This window comes from Phycodurus eques, chromosome 19, assembly GCF_024500275.1.
Source record: "Phycodurus eques isolate BA_2022a chromosome 19, UOR_Pequ_1.1, whole genome shotgun sequence".
Lineage (NCBI taxonomy): Eukaryota > Metazoa > Chordata > Actinopteri > Syngnathiformes > Syngnathidae > Phycodurus > Phycodurus eques.
In genome coordinates, this window is record NC_084543.1 from 14,752,876 (window position 1) to 14,772,181 (window position 19,306).

The window sequence follows — 19,306 nt, forward strand, 5'->3', positions numbered from 1 at the left end:
AATCAGAATGGCGTGCTAAGGAAGTTACGTAACCATTTTTAGCTTGAAAATCAGCGGCAGGAAGCGGGAACATTTACAGTCAGTCAGGCATCCTAGAATCGACTCACAGGTGAGAATTTTAGGTCATTGAAAGTACGACTTTTTGCGATTAAGGGTTATTCGGGTTATGTAAATCTGATTAGCCGCCCTTTGCTTTGAACGAAGGCTCGATTTGATTAATCACTTTTTCTTTTTTTGGGGGGTGGTTAAACATGCACGTTAGGTTGTGTGTGTGGTTGATGATCACAGTCCACGCGGAAAGCTTATTATATTGTAGCGTTGCCTTCGCATGGACGAAGGGACCAGGACGAGCAGCGAACTATCAACAAATGATTACTGTCGGCTGTAATAACACCAAAACGTAATTAAATTGGTCATGCATTTTCCACTACGGACTCAGTCTACGTTGTCTCCCATGTAAACACTCCCTCCCTCCTATGTCAGTGTTGCTTTCATGGCTTCCCAGACAATTGGAATTTACAGAACCCCTGAACAATCTGTTTAACACAACTGCAGGATTGCTACAATTAAAAATAACTAAATAACATTTTTATGTTATTTATTTATTCCCTGCCCGTCCCCCGTTTTAAGATTTGTGTTGAACTCAAAGTGTTAAAGTAAGTTTGTACCCCCTCATGAGTAAATCAATGTTTGGTCCAAATATCAAGGTAGCTCCATGTCTTTGTGTAAATTGCATATAACTATACTATAAATGGGCAGTAATTAGTCATATGTTATATATTGTTGCTGTCAGGTGGAATGCCTGCCACATCCAAAATGACAACCTTTAAGGGGGGGAGGGTGGGGGAAACAAAATGACTGGAGACACTGCATAGGACAAAGGCTATACTGTAAAGGGGCAGTATTAACTCATATTTTGTATATCGTAGCTGTCGGCTGGAATCTCATCAACTCTGAAGTGAGAAAAATTTTAGGAGGGGAAAAAAAAAAAAAAAAGTGGACTATATCAAGGTTGTCAAACTAATTTTTGTCATGGACCACATTGTTGGAACAGTTTCCCCCAGAGGGCTGTTATGAAACCCAAACCATATTAATGTTTCATCGCCTCATCGTAATTTTCAGTGGTGGCTGGTCAATTGAGGGCGCTCGGGGGCCGTCCCTCTGCTGCTGAGTTACCTTGAAAAGGACAGAAGTGAAATAATGAAAATAAAATATGACAAATTATAGGAATCTATTTTTAGACAAGTAGGATAAATAAATAGCATATTGTCAATAAGTAAAATTTATTCATTTATCTCCGGTAGGTTGTCTCGTTTTAGGACGCAATGTCAGGTTTAGTGCGCCTCACTGGTTTCCCATTGACTTTGTCAGCCACAGAAAATCTTTTCAAACGTCTTCGAGGCATTTGTGGTGCAATCAATGCAAAATTGAGTTTACATGGAAACGAATCTGCAATAATCCATGTGGGATGATATTGCTGTCTTCCTCAAGGAGGCATTGCAACACTTGTTTTTTTTTTTTTTTTTATATAAATAACAACAAGCCTTCCTACTTTTCACTCATTGTCTTTTTTTTTTTTTTTTTTAAAAAACATCCAGACTTTGAATATAGGCAAAACCTATGCTGCAGAATACATAGACGTTCAATGATGAAATGTCATCGGCTTCTGCTAGTTACATGTCAGGCTGAAAAGCAAAAAATTAATTGGAAAACAAGCCTACAATTACTACTTTGTCTATTCTGCCCCCCCCCCCTCCTTGCAGACATAATTTCAAGTATAGAACTATGAAAAAAGTGTAATAAGGGTCTCTCCAATCACTAGTTCCTTTTAATCTGTGTGCGGTGGTTCCTTGCTCAGATTTTCCAACTGGTCCTCCCTGAGTGGTTGCCCTCAACCTACCAATCTGTGCTAAGCAAGGAGTCCTGATCTCTGGTTTGATCCCAGGAACACCACCAGCTGCACTCGTGAGCCACCCCATTGTGTTTTTTTTTTTTTTTTTTAAATAATATTTTTTATTTTTTTTAATATATAAAAAGACTTTGTTTACCTTTTAGTGTGAAATAAGTGACTTATTTTTCCTTTAAGGCAGGCTGGCTGTGGTTTCATGTGAGCGGTCAGTCCTTATACCGCTACATGGTATACTGCTGTCTTTGTATTGAACTGCAGACTAGTTAAAAATCTTTTGTCTTTTTGTAGTGGTTTTGCTGTGCCCTTGTTCCTTGTGTTGGCCTGTGACATTTCTCGGCCACGAGTGGCTTTATTTTCTTTGCAAACTGGCTCAAAGACTGACTTAATCTATACTCTTTTCGGTGTAGAAATTAGATAGGATCAATGCGTTTGACTATACTGTACTACATTGTTTAGTAGTTTTGTATGTTACTGCTGTCTGTAATGAAATGACCTCCTGTTGTCACCTTCGACTGTTCTTTCAATGTCAGTCCCTTTTCTCCTTTGCAAAGCATCCGAAAGGCTCATAAAAGTCTGTTTCATGACAGGTGCGTTGTAGTCTTCACGGCCTGTTCTTATTGTAGAGGGGATTCCAATGGCTGAGGGGTGCATGCCAGGTACAGGTGATGACAGCTCTTCAACGGATAAGGTGTTGAAAGATAATATTCTCAGTGAGTATGCTAATCAAAATCAATCTTTTATAATTTGTCAATTTTTATTTTTTTTGGGGGGGGGCTACAGAAAATATAAAAAAAAATAATCCAGGAACCATTGTCAAAGATGATGGGGAAGGGCACCACCTGTCTGTTTTAGCACCTAACACATTTGAATGCCAACTAATCATGAAGTTTCTGTTAAAACTATCCATCCATTTTCTGAGCCGCTTCTCCTCACTAGGGTCGCGGGCGTGCTGGAGCCTATCCCAGCTGTCATCGGGCAGGAGGCGGGGTACACCCTGAACTGGTTGCCAGCCAATCGCAGGGCACATAGAAACAAACAACCATTTGCGCTCACAGTCACGCCTACGGGCAATTTAGAGTCTCCAATTAATGCATGTTTTTGGGATGTGGGATGAAACCGGAGTGCCCGGAGAAAACCCACGCAGGCACGGGGAGAACATGCAAACTCCGCACAGGCGGGGCCGGGGATTGAACCCGGGTCCTCAGAAGTGTGAGGCTGACGCTCTAACCAGTCGTCGACCGTGCCGCCCTGTTAAAACTAAACTATGGAAATAAGTGTTGGGGAGTATCTAATGAGATGTTATGTTCTTACAATTCATGTAATTGTTATCCATTACTGTGTTTGCAGTTGCTTTTGGAAATTTCGCTCATGACAATTTTAGTTGCAGTTGGAAAAATAGCCGCAAAAGCGCGAAAGCGAAAGCTGAAGCTTGTGATTGGCCCTCTCTCGTTATTCTGCTGTAGTCTCAAACGTGTCATATTTTTCCAAATATGAACTTGAATCGCCACTTTGTGGTGTAATCTTTTAGTTTGTCTGAGATTTTGCAAAAGTTAACTCGGTTACGCTTTCGAACACACAAGAACGTTGGCTTGAACAGTTTAATTTTCATCATTTTGCATTCACTTATTTTGTGTCTAAATTGTGCACATTTGTTGTTAGGTCAACATTGTATAATGCAACAGTTTTTATTACGCCATGTGTTTCTATTCCAGGTTTTCTGTTTATTTGTGTAAAGAACAAATGTGGCTAATTCCCAAATGATCTATAGTTTTGATCCACTTTTTAAAGAGGAAATATCCAAGGGTCCTGTTGATGCAGTCATTCAGTATTAAGAAAATATTTATACTATTACATTTTCAACGGGGTAATTTGTAATTGTAACCAACTGCATTTCCAAATTAATCTTCCCAACACTGAATGTTAATACCGTATGTGGAAAACTGCATTTTTGTATTTTATTTTGTCTTTTTCCCCTCAGGTGAGACGGCATTTAATCAACGTATGGATCGTTTAAAAGAGCCATTCTGTCAGTCGAGTCCAGACACCTATTCTAGCCCAGCAAAGCCGCGTGTGCGAGCCCTTTCCAACGTTGTGTCTGGCATTCAGCAGAAACTGCAAGGTGACGCGACACCGAGCTCTCAGCAGTTTTCTCGCATTCGTCAGGTTGGTTCAGTGGCCGTATGACTGTCTGAAAGCATTAGTTCAGTATTATTGGCAACAAAAAGGAGTCACTATTTTCTTCCCACCTCTGAGTGTTTGTGTGTTTGAAAATGTGTGAATAGGTGTCTTAACTTGGTGTATCTTTTTAGAAAGTGTAGTATTTTTATGTTTATGTCCACGGCTACAAAGGAGCGGGAACAGGAGTTGAACCAGTTGCCCTTCCAACCAATTAGTGAAAATGCCTGGCTAAAGAGGAGCAGCTCTGATCCTTTATTATTTCAGGTAGGATTTCCTTGTGATTATTTGTCAGATGACCGTGCCGTTATCAATTACAGACGAGCCACACACTATGACCACTTGCACAAAATAACAGCCAATGCGACAGTTGTATCAAATAAAGAAAATGTAGTTTTGATTGAGGTTGTAGCGATTTGTTCATTGTTATGGTTGAAACTTGCAGTGGGGTGGAACTGTACTGTCTCATACTGAGGGTTGTTTCCGAAATGCACTGTCAGCAGGGTCCGACTTTTAAGCCTTTTTTGAGTAGGGCCGCCATGAGCCAAGTAGGTGCTGTATGTTCTTTTATTATTTATATATATATATATATATATATATATATATATACCACAAAGCCCACTATTAGAGAATGAAAGGTTTTGCATTTGGTCAAAATGCAGCAGCCTTTTAAAAAAAAAAAAAAAAAAAAAGTATTTACATATGCATACACTAATTAAATTTTCCAAATGTATGCTATGTAATGTATGCTACGTAAAAAAAAAAAAAAAAAGTAGTCAGTGTACAGCTTATATAAGTGTACTCAACTACCCTCAATAAATGTAACTATGATTTATTTATTTTACACTGAGCGGACCATTTTGAGCCAGTTTTATACGACCTCCTAACCCTTAATTAAAGGGAAGGACCCCTGGCCTCTCATCCCCTTCTTCTGGTGTTCCAAGAGCCAAAAGAGTGGTGCAGTGGCCTCCCATGCAGCAGTGGCATGTGAGTGTGTAGCAGTCAAATTCTTATGCCAGTTTTATTTTGAGAACAAATTAATTTAAGTGGACGTTTGGGGTTGTGATGCACCCTACCTGCATTCTTCACCTGGTTTATACAGTGATTCAAACACTTCAGCTTGGTCTTTTTTTAATTTAAAACAAAGCTGTACGAAAGCTGGATGGCGTATGTAGACTTGACACAATTACAAATGGAGTGTTTAACAAATTTAATTTTATTTTTAAATACATCTGTGGTTTAGTTTTGGTGAATTGGGCTGTTAATGGGAACTGTTTTTTGGTTGTAAATTTGTCTGGATTTATAGTCAATATTTGACATCACAACTGGTCTATTCCCACTTGGAATGTGGTATAGACGCAACTTAAATATGTTGCTAGTAAGGCTGACAAAAGCATTATCCCCAGCAGGTCGATGACAACGGACGGATGAACAATGGCAGCTACATTGAAGCTGATACATCAGGAGCACGGAATGGATCGTTAACAGGTTAAAGATTTTAATTTTAAATGTGTTGATGTTTTGCGTAGACAAATTTAAGACAATTTGTAGACAATTTAATCGAGGTAGCAACGTACTGTATATCATACCCCACCCAATATTTTCTACGGGGAAAAAGCCTGTTCTAATATAATCGGTAATTCTTTGCTCACTGAATTTACGGTTAAAACATGTATTTTCACATTGATTTTTCTGTATGCGGTTTTATGGAGTATACACCAGATAATTTTTGTTTGTGGCATTTTGCAAATTACTGTGGTGTGTGTGATGAGAGGGTTTGGAGCGAGGTCAAGAAGGAGGTGACATGCTCGTTTCTTGTCGCGCCTTTCATCTAGCTGTATTTCACGTTCTGCCAATATGAACAAAAATGCCCGCACCTCCTTGGTCGACCACAGAACAAAACCTGCTTTAAGCCTGCCGCGCACTGTGCGACGTGGTCGAACCCGACTGGACCGGACCATCGTGTGGAGTAGCTGACGCCCCCCTGCACATCAGCGATTCACAAGTGGATGCCCGGCGAGCCTGTATACATTCCTTGAACCACAAAAAAAGAGATTAATAGTTAAGGAAGAACCGGTTGCTAAAGAGGGGGGGAGTTGGTGAAAATAGAAATGTGTGGCTATTTGATAGGAGGCTCGCTGGTTCCATTCATTTGAACGTACCCAGCGTGTACGTACGTGTTTGGACAATCTGGTCACAAGCTTTGCTTTTTCATCCACGGGTACATTATGAATATAGTTAAGTATTGATAAAACAATATTTTCTTCCATTATATACCATTTTACAGTGGATAGCTTAAAGCGGCTCGCTAAACCTGGAAATGTTTTCCCTGTGAGGGCAAAGCCTATTTGCAGTGATGTTAAGATGGCGATTCAAATTTTGAATCGCGGCAAAACCGCTGGCAGACTGATCGGCCACTCAGGAAAACAGTCACCTAGTCACTCACACTGCACAACGGTATAGTCTGGTTCGTCGGCGGCGCTCGGTGTGCGGCACCCTTGATGTGATTCCATGATTGTGAAAGTGACAAGTCCCCACGCTTACAAAAAAAACAAAAAAAAAACTCATACATCTCTCGGCCAATCAGATGACAGCTACGTCACTGCCCTCATCGGCCTGCCTTTTAGAACCTGGTTGGAGGAGGTTCTGAAAAGGGGCGCTGTTGCGCGGCCTTGAAAAAGTGTAATGGAGAAGCGGAGCCAGGCTGGTTGGGGTAGAACTGATACGATGGAGAAGGCACGTGTGGTATTGTTACCTTTTTAAGCAACAGCTGTCTGAACGCAAACAGTACAGCAATACTCGCAGGCATATATTCTCTAGCCTCTGCAAAGAATGACTAATATTACTGCTGTACTGAGGAGCTGAGTCTCTAGTAGATTATCTTTCCATGGGTATTCTACTGACCCCAGGTGGCGCATCAGAATGAGCACCACGATGTGCACTGAAGGAGAGTGTAATTTAAGTGTTTAATTCTAGTTATAACTGTATGTTTGTATAAAGCATTTGAGTGCTGATTTTCTCACTAAAAAGTGCACCCAATGTTTTCTTTGGGCGGTTGATAAGATAATGGCACTTCCATTCATTTCAATGGGGAAAGAGGATTTGAGATGTTTTTAGTTACGAATATGGTCAAGGAACGAATTAAACTCTTATCGAAAGGCATCACTGTAATTTGGATACCAATACTCTTTTTCTTCATCCAACTACAGTTTGTTCTCCTGGGGACCCTGCAGCATCTGTTGGCTCTGAGGCCAACATTGAAGGGCAGCTGCAATTTGAAAGGAAAGGAGAAAAATACTGCTCAATGTGACAATGATGGAGAACAAAGACTGGAGAAGCCAGATGATCAGCCAGGTCACGTTTTCACCAGAGTACCTGGGGATGAAGATCAGAACAAGTCAGAGCTGCCTGCATGTGAAGAGCAGAACCATCTAGAATCAAGTCGTGTTGAGGAGTCGAATATCGCCTACAGGAATATTTCCAATGTAACCGAACAGAGAGGCCGGGCTGAAGAAAATATCAAGGATCGTGAATCATCTTATGGTGATGAAACCATGGAGCTCTCAACAGAGGAGGAGTTGAGGTTGTGGCGATATCCTACTTGTCAAGGTCCAGAATTTGGCATGTCTGAAAACCAGGTGGAAAGTGTGTGTGATGACAAAGGTCACAGGTCATGTGAACCACCCGAAGAGAATAAACATCTAGTCAGCAGCGTTGCACAGCATAGTGGGCCCACTCGGATCCAGGAAGGTGAACATCGGATGGCCAATGTATTTGTTGAGATACACAAAGACGTGACACCAAGAAGAAAACGGAGGCGCTGTGAGTCAGAAAGCTGCACGAGAGACCAAGGATCAGAGAAATGTTGTTTGCCTTCATTGAAGAATGATGAGGGAGTGGAAGAGTCTTGTAAAAAAGTTAAAGTAGAAACTAGCGCAGAAAAGATTACCAACAACAATGAATCAGAACTGGGCCCTGATGAGGGTGATGGATATCGGCAACCAAATCAAATCCAGATCACAAAGGGGAAAGGTCGTCTGCCACCGGTGTCTCATGAGGGAGGTGGTAGGGATGATGTAAACCAAAAGCCAGAAGTTAAGATGCTAGAGGTAAATGACACCCCTCTCTCGAAGAACGTCACCCCGTTGTCAACGAACCTTGAAGAAATTGAGCGAAGGGCATTCGATGGATGCCAGAGTATGGTAGACTGTGGTCGGCCAGAAGAAACCTACACGGCAGAGGGAGGCGCACACTCAATAAACCCGGAGCTTGACGTGATCAGTTCCTCTGGGGCCTCCATGGAGTTGAGAGGAGAGACAAGTGTGGCAGGTGAAATAAAGGGGAGACTGCAGGGGGCAACAAGTGGGCTGCTAGACATGGGTATACTTGACTCGTAGCAGATTAGGGAACTGCATATGCTGATGTTGTAAATATAATCGAGGTTGTACAGTATGTATTAGAGCTGCACAATATACTGCAATGTACCTGTGCGCAATAGTTGCGTTGCAGTGCCTTGCCTTCAAAGTAGTCACCTTTCCAGTGTGTCTTGACCGATACTGTTGCGAGCAATTCTCCAAATAAGAGGCAAAACATTCAAGCTGTTTGCCACTCCCAGTTGTAGTTTCCTGTAAAACGGAGTTAAAACCCCCAAAAAATGTAACTACAAACGTCAGTTACCTCAATGCGAACAGAGTAAAGTGAAAAGCAGTAGAGACACTAACAGACATTAACACCAATGTTGCTGTAATTATAAACTTTCAAACAACACAAACTGTGTAGCCCAGAGTGTTGCTTACTTCTAATACGCTAACTATTAATGACACTGTAAACAATTACATTACATGTCTGCGTGCATCGCTCTTCAGAATGAAAGGCATGCATCTCGACAGATTACATTGGGGGGGGGGGGAGTGGGGTCGGGCTAGGGCTATACTGAAGTGACAAACTTAAAATGTACACGTGTCGCGTTGCACTTAAATATAAAAGCCATATGTTAAAACCAATAGCTAAAATAACCCATCGATGAATAACAAATGACCAGTGTTGGGAATGTGCTAATGGCGATACATACCACAGTATAAATAGGCCTGGAATGATTTTAACTCAAACACTACAGTGTATTTTATTACAGTTAGACCTCAGTGTAACACTGAGCATAGTTTTTCTACGAAAGCTAGTGTAAGGTGTCCGAAGAGAAGTTTCCTTATTTTCACCATTTGTACAGTTTCATATCGCTGGGTTAAAACTATCACACTGCCCCCCCCCCCCCCCCACACACACACACACACACACACACCATATTGTGCAGCCCTTGTATGTATCTGGATTTGCAACCAGTTGGTGTGAAAGAAAGATGTGAGGTTGCACAGGGGAATGAAATGTATGTGGGGCTTGCAGAATGAAACTTTTAATCCTTAAGAAGCTGACTTTTTCTTTTTCTTATATATATATATATATATAAAACTACACTCAGAATCTGTGTTTATTTCCCCACTTTCTCAGATGTTGAGGTAAGCTCTCTTGATGAGACCAACACTGCTGAAATAATTGACCAGATGTTTGAAGAAGTGCTGGAGTATGCCGAAAGAAAGGACAAAAAGCAATGCAATGAAGAGGACACAGGGGACCAGGATAGTGGCATCAGCAATTGCTGTGGCGAGAAAGAAAGAGTGGAGAGTGAGAAAAGTAGAGAATATTTGGATGACAAAGACAAAGAGTGTGAGAAGTTTGAAAGCAATGGGGATGAACTATTGACTTTCCCTCCTGATGGTATCCTCTCTCCACTCAGCAAGTTTGTAGAGGCTGTGGTAACCCCACTGGTAAGTTGATGAGTTTAATCAAAGGGTTCCTATTTCTATATAGTTTGATCGCCCACACTACAGCGCTTAGCACTTTGTCAAAAACCTGACGAATTCCCAAATGCATGCAAAAACATGTCCAGCATGCTGAGGATGTGATGAATGATTTTTATATCCACCATTGGGTAGAAACGAAAGAGACAAGCAAGTGACATGGATGCTTGTCCTGAATCTCTGGTCCTGACCCCAAAAGAGACCCCTCGCTTTCCTGTTGAAACTGCTCCACTCTACAGGTAAGCGCAGTTTTTTTTTTTTTTTTTAATAAATCTTGAGAGTGGCAACTACTGTCTTTGCCTTCTCCATTTAAGACCCCCCACACTGTGCCCCAGTGAACCCACAAGCTAAACACGGCTAAAGAAAAGAGTGTGGACTGCGAGGCACACACAAACCCCCATAGTTAAGTTAATTTTGTTTATAAAGCGGCACGTCACAAGACATTATCTCATTGGACTTTGCATTCGGAGCAGGTCTAGATCTTTTTCCATACACATGAACACCACAAGGGCTAGATTTCGGCTCACCGAGGCCCTGATAACAACCCAAGAAAAAAAATGACTAAAACAACCAGAGCTAAGGTACACTGATGCTGGATATTTCGTTCTGATGTAGCCCAATATTTAATGAAAGCTCCATCGCACAATGTGAACATGCGATGCAGTAATGCTTGCTTTCCTTTTTATAAGCTACAAAAAAATCATACACTGTAGCACAGGCTTAAGGAAGAAAGCTTTAAGAGAATCGGGACTGTGGGGTGGTTGTCTGCCTTGACCGGTTAGATGGAGAGCAGAGAGGCTGAAACAGGTTAGAGTTATGGGCTTGGAATGAGATAACGGTAATTTTATTAACAATAATCATCTTAAGGTGATGAACAATAATGATGGTGGTACAGTTATATATATGTGTGTGTATTTGTGCGCGAGTCTGTCTGTGACTTACGGTGCACGAAAGTTTATGGACCCCTTGAGTGTCACTTTAACATTCTTTACTGCCACCATTTTGTTCTGTGATTTGACAGTATTGATGCCTACCGCACACAAAGGCAGAGTAAGGTGCTGGCCACTCCGTGTGTCACCCCTGGCATTCAGAGAGGAGTACCTGAAAACCCCCAGCCTCAATCATTCTACCAACATCAAGGAGAAAATATTGGTGTGCAGTTGGACAATTAATATCAAAATATGAAGTTACTCCGCTCTACTTCTGGTTGAAATTTAGACAAACTTGGACAGTATTAAATTTGGATGTTGTCCTGTTTGTCCAGGGGCTAAATGAAGAAGCAGCCAAGCTGCAGACTGTCATCAAACAAACCTTGCAGGCATTAAGTTGCTGTACTGATGTAGAGCATGGACGTGGTTCACTTGAGGAGGCTGAGGCTGAAAAGCTGCTACTTGTGTCCTGTATGTACATGAACATTTCACTTGCCTTGGTCACCGAAAATAATTCGTCATGGGTTACACATCTTTTGTGCTCAGTATCACTCTTACAAATAGTTGATAGTCTACACACTTGTTTTTTTCTGATACAAGAAAAAAATCATTTCAGAACGTGGTGTTTTTTTTTTTTTTTTTTTTACCATTGTGCCCTATAACCTGTATAACACAATTTATTATAATAGCGAGGGGGGGAGGTAAAAATTAACATGTTTGCAGAGGTGTGTAAACCCATTGTATTACTGGGGCTCTGACTCTTCAGAATGAACCCATCGCATTCAAACTCATGTTAGATGAGAGTCGGCACACAACTGTCACCATTTAAAGCCCCTCTGATTAACCCCAAATAAAGTTGTGTTCTCGTAGTTTTCTTGACATTGTTTTAAGTTAGTTTTCTAACACGAGAACTGAAGGTTTTGAGCAAACACTTGACTGGTATTTGGAGCTGTACATTATTCGCCCTCCCCCCCCCGACTAAAGCCCAAGTTTCAGCTGAAGAAAAACAAAGACCCACAGCATGATTCTGCCACCACCATGCTTCACTGAAGGTATGGTGTTCTTTGGTGATGGAGTTATGGCATAAAGCTTTAACCTTGGTTTCATTGGACCATCGCACATTTCCCCATGTTTGGCAGATTTCAAGTAGATTTTTGCAAAACGGAGCCAGGTTCGGATGTTTTTCATTGTAAGATAATGCTTCTCTGTCTTGCCACCCTTACCCGATATCCCAGACATATGAAGACTGCGGGAGACTGTTGTCACACATACTAAACAGCCAGTACCTGCCAGAAATTTCTGCAACTCCGTCAATTTTGCTGTCAGCCTCTTGCCGTAGCATCCCTAATTGTCTTACCTTTCCATGAATTTTGGAGGGACCTCCAGTACTTAGTTAATGGCACAACAGTGACATTGCTACTTTCTCCACTTGACTATGCTATCTGTCTTCCATGGTATAGTGTATTTGATGCATTGGAAACCCTCTTGTACCCTTTACCTGACTGATACCCTTGAAAAATGAGATCCCTCTGATGCTGTGGAAGCACTCTGCGGACAGCTCCTTGTGTTGTAAGATGTAACTACAAAAAACTTTATTTGGGGTTGATCAGAGGCACTGGCAGATGTGTGCTGACTCATTTTACATGATTTTGAATGTGATTGGTTAATTCGGAACGCGGCCACATCCCCAGTTGTGACGGTGTGTACACTTACGCAATCGCGTTCTCAGTTTATTTAAACTTCTCTGGAAAGATTTTTGATTGTTGTACAGGTCATATTAAAGGACTCTAATGCTGTGAGTGATGGTACTTATGTCATACTTTTAGTTTTCAACCGCAGAAAAAAAAAAATCCCCCCCCAAAATAGGCTAATAATTTTAAGCTAGTTTTCTGATGAAGTATTTAATTTTCAGGCAGGTTTTGGTGAGCCCCACATTGAGCTCGAAACCTGCGTGAGCCTGCTGCTGTCAGCGACAGAAGACGGGGACATTTTCTTGTTAAACTAGAACGTGTTCTGCGGTCTCGTCACCGATATTGAAAGTCTTTTAGACTGAGAGAAAATAGTGAGGTTAGGATACATTTTGATTAGGTTTGTTTTGTTAAAATCGTTCGCTGCAATGCTTCATGGCAGAAGGAAGGCATCTGTCCTATACACACTGGTTTTGTCGCTGACCTCACTCAAAGACAAGGCGGTGTCTCGATTTTGGTGACGTAAAAAGGGTGTTCCCAGGGCAATTAGCCAATTGCTCCAAAATGGATTATGATTGGAAATGACTGCCAGTTTTCATTTTCGTGAGCAAAAAATACAGAGAACTTAAAAGTATTATTATAGGCCAACTGGATGCTATAGGTCCTTTTTAAGGGTGGGGGGGAAGGTTTGAAATGATTGTTGGTCTAATTTCCCCCCCCTCCCCCACTAAACCTGGTATTTGAACAGGTGTGTGTATACGTTTTATAGCCACTGTTTAAACAAAGCGTTCTACCTAACAAGTATATATCTGTATGTGTTTTTGTTTAGGTGAGAAGTGCTCAGCATTGCAAGCAGAGGTGGTCAGGCTAAGGGAGGAGAAGAGTTCAGATTCTAAAGGCGAGGAGACTGATAGGCAGCAGCCCTGCAGAGGAACTGTTAGCATCACAAATATACAACTGCCTCTCAAGTTGGAATACGTTTGTTCCTCGCACAACAGCTCAGGTATTTTTGTGTATTCAGTGACCGTGCAGCTATCTTGAGTGGCTGCAAAGGTGTAATACTTATTGTATTGATTTGATCAATTAACAACCATGGGAACAGCTAGTTTTATTTTCATCGATTTTTGAATGAACACATTCAGGTCGGCCAAGTTACTATTTCTTCATCCTGATCCGTTACGGTCCCTGTAACATCGTTTCTACGCCACTGGCGACAGCAGCAGATGCTCAGAATGGAGACACCATTTCTTTCTCCACTTCTGTAACCCTGTAAGCTGTTACATCAACAGTTTTTGCATCCATTTCTTGTAACCATTCTTCAAACGCTCTTTGACAATAAACCTCTCCTGTCATTTGACATTTCAGGGAGGATATTCGCTCAACCTTTGAGATTGATGTTGAAGCTTACAGCCTGGTGAGACGAGGCCTTATCAACTCCAAAGCAGAAAGTCATATGATCTATATAAGAAAAGTGAACAGTTAGAATTAGCAATACAATTAGTTTTGATAAGATTCTGTTTCTCGTCATTCGCTCCTCCTTCCTTTCCTTTCGGCTTGTCGCGTTGGGGGTTGCCTCGGTGTGTCATCCTTTTCCATCTACGCCTACCTTCTTCATTCTGGTCCCTCAACACCAACTGCCCTCATGTCTATCAACCTTTTCTTGGTCTTCCTCGAGCTCTCTTGCGTTGGGAGCTCAGTCTTCATCATCCTTCTACCAATAGCCTCACTCTCTCGCCTCTTCTGGATGTGTCCAACCTATCGAAATCTGCTCTCTGTCTCCAAAGCATCTGACCTTGGCTGTCCCTTTGAGCTCATTTGTAAACCTAACCAAACTGGTCTTTTTGGCACTTATTTTAGTTTTATACTTTTTTTTTTTTTTTTTTTCTTTTTTCTGAATAATAGTGTAGCTAAATAAAAGCATCAATACCAGCTGTAGCTGTGTTTTCACTGTAAGACCTAATAAAACACTGTTTAATATGCTTGTTTTATGCTGTGCAGTCTCAAACTTCAGGGACTAACAGTGGTATCGACCATTCCATCACCAGGTCAAGGGTCTGTGACATTTTTTATTATTATTATGCCTGCTTATATTTCTTAAAACATTTCCTACATGCTCTACATTTGCAGGTAACTCCAAAAAAGCTTCTGAATACCCTAACAGTGAGTGCTGTGTTTTGCATAAAATTTAAAGAGCTTCAATGCGTTAATTTAGTCAACTTGTTTTCTATTATAGCACCGAACCAGCAACAATCTCGCATGTAAGTTTGACCCATCTATTTGTTTTGGTTTGATTGAGGTATTCCAGAACACTGCTTTTTCTAGTGATAATGTCCTGCCTTTTTTTAATTCCCTTCTCTGCCATCAGCCCCTGCTTTTCCAACCCTAGGCACTCGTCGCTCTAGTAACTTTTGTCTGGTGGGGTCCCACAAGATCACATTGGCCTCTCTGGGACACAACAAGTTCCTGTTAGATAAGGTAATAGTTTGGGTAGGGCCCAGAAAACATCAATGTGTTTATTTAAATGGCTCATGAGCGATTGACAGCTGGTTTGCTACAAACAAGCTTAGCAAAACAATAACTTTTGTAAGTTTAAAAAAAAAAAAAAAAAGTTGTCTTTACATCAGTTACTCTACACACCTTTTTTGCACGCCACTGACAGACTTGACTGTATGTTGCTATTTCCACCACTTAAGTTTTCCTTCAAGGGTGGGGGTCACTGGTGATGTAACCCGTCTGTCACTCCTTGTCTCCCTTCCCCTTTTCTGTCTTTCCTTTATGCTTCCCATGCTCAGATGAAACTCGAAGGCAAAATTAGGAGGCTCCTTGGAGATGAATTTCAGGAAAAGGTCTGCACAACACTGCTAAGGATGTCACACTCACCATGTTTTTTTGTTAAGCTCCTGATCTACCCAAACTGTACTTAATGTGGAAGATGCATATCAGACGATGTCGGTTAACATCCTTGAGGATTACATTCAATCCAGATGATTGATTATTACATTATGTATAATATATTTTTAAAAATACAAAATCGGTAATCATTTGAAGTTTTGCCTCTTGAGGTAGTTCAAATGCAGTATAGAAAAATTATTAGGATATTGGCCCAACATTACTGTTTGATTTTACAGAGCGCTCTGAGGGGAAAAAAGCCTTTTAGGTTAAATGTATTGATTTATTTTTTTTAAGTTTGCTGATGCACAGATAATTTTGTAAATGTGCCTATTGGAATTTGAAAGCGTTAAAGAGCGAAAATTAAATAATTTATTGTCACTGCAGACTGTCAGACAGCTTTCAATGAAATGCAATTTAGCAGCTCTAAGGCACACAGACTAATTGCGCATGTCGAAAGCTGAAAATCTAACATGGAAAACTAACTGAAAAAATAATAAAGTAAAAGTTAAATGGGGTGAATTTGAGTATTTACAGTTTGTGGATTTCAAGATTTACAGTAAATACAGTGTAACTGCAAATGTGAATGCAGAAGAGCTGAAAGCTGTACTGAAATGCTGTGGAATTAGATGTTGAAATGTAAAATCAAATGTGAGACTTGTTCAATGGTTTGGATCGGTCAAGAAAAAATGGAAGGAGGTAAATATGTAAAGTAGCTCTTAATTTGGGAATTTGATTGTGAAACTGTTGGAATTTGGAGAATGTGATTAAGATTGAGTTCCATATGTCCTGAATAAGCTGAATGGTTTGATCCAGTTGAGAAATGTAGGATGAGGTCAGTATGTAAAATATCTCTTAATTTGAGTTATAATGTGGAAAATACGGGTATTTAGTGAATGTGCTTAACTGTTCAGCAGATGTTCTGCAAGGGCTGAACAGTTGGATTAGTGTAGAAGGAATTTGATTGTGCGACTTTTAGGAATGTGATTTAAAAGGTCTGTAAACGTCCTGCATGAGGTGAGCATTTTGAAATTGTAATGATTTGAATCCGTAAAAATGTAAAATGTCTGCATTGGCTTGGAGAGATGTGGGAATTTTGGGGAATGTGAAAAATTGATCCCATGATGGTTTGAATCTGTTGAAGTTTGGACCGATGCGTAAATGGAAACTATCCATTCATTCCAAGAGGAAAATGGATGTGGAAATAAATGCATCCCAAGTTGTCCTCAATAAGGTCATTATGGAGTAGGATGGTGAATGTTTATTTATTTTTATGTAGAATAGCATTCCAAAATTGTGTTCTGCAGATTGCTCTTCAACAGTTACACAATAAAGATTGAATTGACAGAAAACACAAGACAAGTCTTTTCTCTCTCTGCTCTAAATCCGACATCTTCTCCCCCACCTGCAGGTGCCGTTTCTTTCTCCTCTAGAGGGCCACATCTACCTGCAACTGGACAGCGAGAGTCACTCCTGTGTGCAAAACCAAGGTTTTCTGGTCAGTGTGGATATTTGACTCACCCGTAGCTCCCAGCATGACAGGACTGAATTGAGGGATAGATAGATGGATAGATAATGGTTGTCAAAGGTGGCGTGTGAGTGGTTGTATACGCACACATTAAGTGCCAGGTTTTGTGATTGGGACAACAAGACCAAGAATAATTGTTGTCTCTGTTATTGCTCAATCCTAAGACAATGTTTGAAGTTATCAGCGGATATGGGGCGTGGCATCGTCGATATTTTATTCTGGATGGGTGTACCATGCTCTACTGGAATCATCCCAATGACAAAGAATCCAAGGTTTGAATAGTCAAGTTGTTGTAGTTGAAATTGATCCATCAAAGCCTGTGGGCACTTTGAAAATGTTTTCATAAATGAACGCAGGAAGCAGAGGGTGTCATCTCCCTGTCCAGCTCCCCCAATCAGTGTGTCAGACCGGTCAACAGGGACTCGTGTGCTCGACCTTACACCTTTGAGCTGGTGAGCAACATCCTACAGCAAGATGACAACAATGGAGCCTTTGCTAAGTGAGTTTAAATTTTTATAGTTTCGGTTTTTATTGTTTATGAGAACAAAATATATTTTCGTGAGTTGGTAATGCTCAGGAGGATTAATATTCAAAACGATGTATATTAAATGAGAAGTATTCTCTGAAGTGGCATATCAACAATCAAATTTATTCATCACGAGATCAGTTTGTGTATAGCAGTTCCTCGTGGTAAGCATCATAAATCTTTGGCACTTTCAAAAGTCCTATGTACTGTTCTGTTAAAGAATAAGGTCCTATTTTTTTAAGAAAGACCTTTTTGAGTTTTGAGATGCGGCGTTCAAGTGATGAATTGAGGCATGGCATCTTTTAGAGTGGGGGACACTAGCTGAGGAAATTAATGTAGACATGCCTCTTGTTTTGCTCAAGCATGATACCTTATGTTCCTTGCAGAGTTATCTGTGCTACTGCATTGTTTTCATGTGACAGCTGATGGAAACGCATACTGTATATCACTCACTCGAATGAATGGGATTGTAGCATAATGGATATTAACAAATTATGTACAGTAATCCCTCGCTGTATCACGGTTCTCATATTGCTGTTTATTGCAGTTTTTTGTAATAGGTCAGTGTAGTGCAGTGACTCAACTGTACATCTGATACAGCTGCCTTAATTGGGTATATGATTTTAATGTGGCAGGTGCAGCAATGACTGACATAAGGTCAATTGGGCTCTTGTTCTTTGCATTAAAAAGAAACCTTACTGAGTAATCTCAAATCATGCATTTGAGAAGTCACAAAATTGCATGAGGATACAAAGAATATGACCGGAAAGTCAGTGTTTTATTAAATAAATTCACAAATGCCAACCTTAGCCTGACTAATAGCTAACTCACACACACTATCGACAGGAACAATTGCAAGTAAAGAGAAACCTTTAGCTTGATTTTCTACAACTACAGTACTGTAGTTAAAAACATCACCGCAGTGAATTCTGGGTCCCATCATGCTTTTAGCTGAAGGCTAACTTCGATGACCTGCTCCATACAGTAGTCCTCTGATTACTGCTGTAAACATTTTGATGTTTCCCTTTCAGGTGTTGGTTTTCAGCTGACACCAAACAGGAGAAGTTGAACTGGATAGAGAAACTCAGTCAAGCCCTTTTGGACTTCCATACATGGAACCGATCATCAGAAATCCATACAGAAATGCAGCAGTCCAACAACTCAAGTGGGAACTTGAGGGAGAGCATTCTATAACTACTTTGCTAAATGAGCACATGTGAAGAGCTTTGAATGTGCGTTTGCACCTGACACTACAGTGCACAACTGCATTTTAGTGGTGAGCTGTAAATTGTGATTAAAACAATAAATAGTGACGTCTTTGGAGATTTTTCACAAGCCCAATTATTTTTGGGTTCACTTTTATTTAAGTGACATGTTTTACAAAGGATTCAGGGTTGTTTTGGGGGTGGATGTGCTGTTTTTTTGTGGTGGGGTGAGAGTAAAAAATATTAAACCTTTTTAAATTCCATGTCAAACTTCTGAAAGCCATATATACAGTGGATGTAGTCTACACAAATGCAAGGTTTTTTTTGATGGGAAAATAAAAGACTAAATGTTTTCAAAACTTTTTCCATCTTTGATGTGATCTATAATGTGTACATCTCACTTCTGAGTAAATAGGCACACCCTCTAATTCATAACTGTTTGCCACACCTTTGGCTTTTATGACAACACTCAGTCTTTGAGTACACGGGTCTGCAAAAAAAAAATACATAAATTCTCAGAAAGGAAAACAATCTTAAGCAAGTTTTGCATTAGAGAAGTAACCTAATTTGTAAGTAAAATACCTAACCTTTGCTCAAAGAGATAT

At 40.5% G+C, this 19,306-nt stretch overlaps 1 protein-coding gene across 1 annotated transcript; it reads left to right on the plus strand.

Moving 5' to 3' along the window:
• Nucleotides 1-67: 67 nt before the first annotated feature.
• Nucleotides 68-19,012, plus strand: anln2 (anillin, actin binding protein 2). The gene is given in 23 exon segments (XM_061663970.1): nt 68-109; nt 1,859-1,965; nt 2,497-2,619; nt 3,888-4,072; nt 4,259-4,351; nt 4,985-5,071; nt 5,494-5,572; nt 9,587-9,903; nt 10,072-10,175; nt 10,958-11,060; nt 11,062-11,088; nt 11,201-11,336; nt 13,383-13,556; nt 13,696-13,822; nt 13,919-13,967; nt 14,552-14,713; nt 14,787-14,811; nt 14,919-15,028; nt 15,346-15,399; nt 16,854-16,940; nt 17,135-17,242; nt 17,327-17,469; nt 18,528-19,012. Coding segments are annotated over 21 exon segments (2,409 nt in total). The 5' UTR covers nt 68-109; nt 1,859-1,965; nt 2,497-2,543; the 3' UTR covers nt 18,691-19,012.
• The last annotated feature ends 294 nt before the right edge of the window (nt 19,013-19,306 follow it).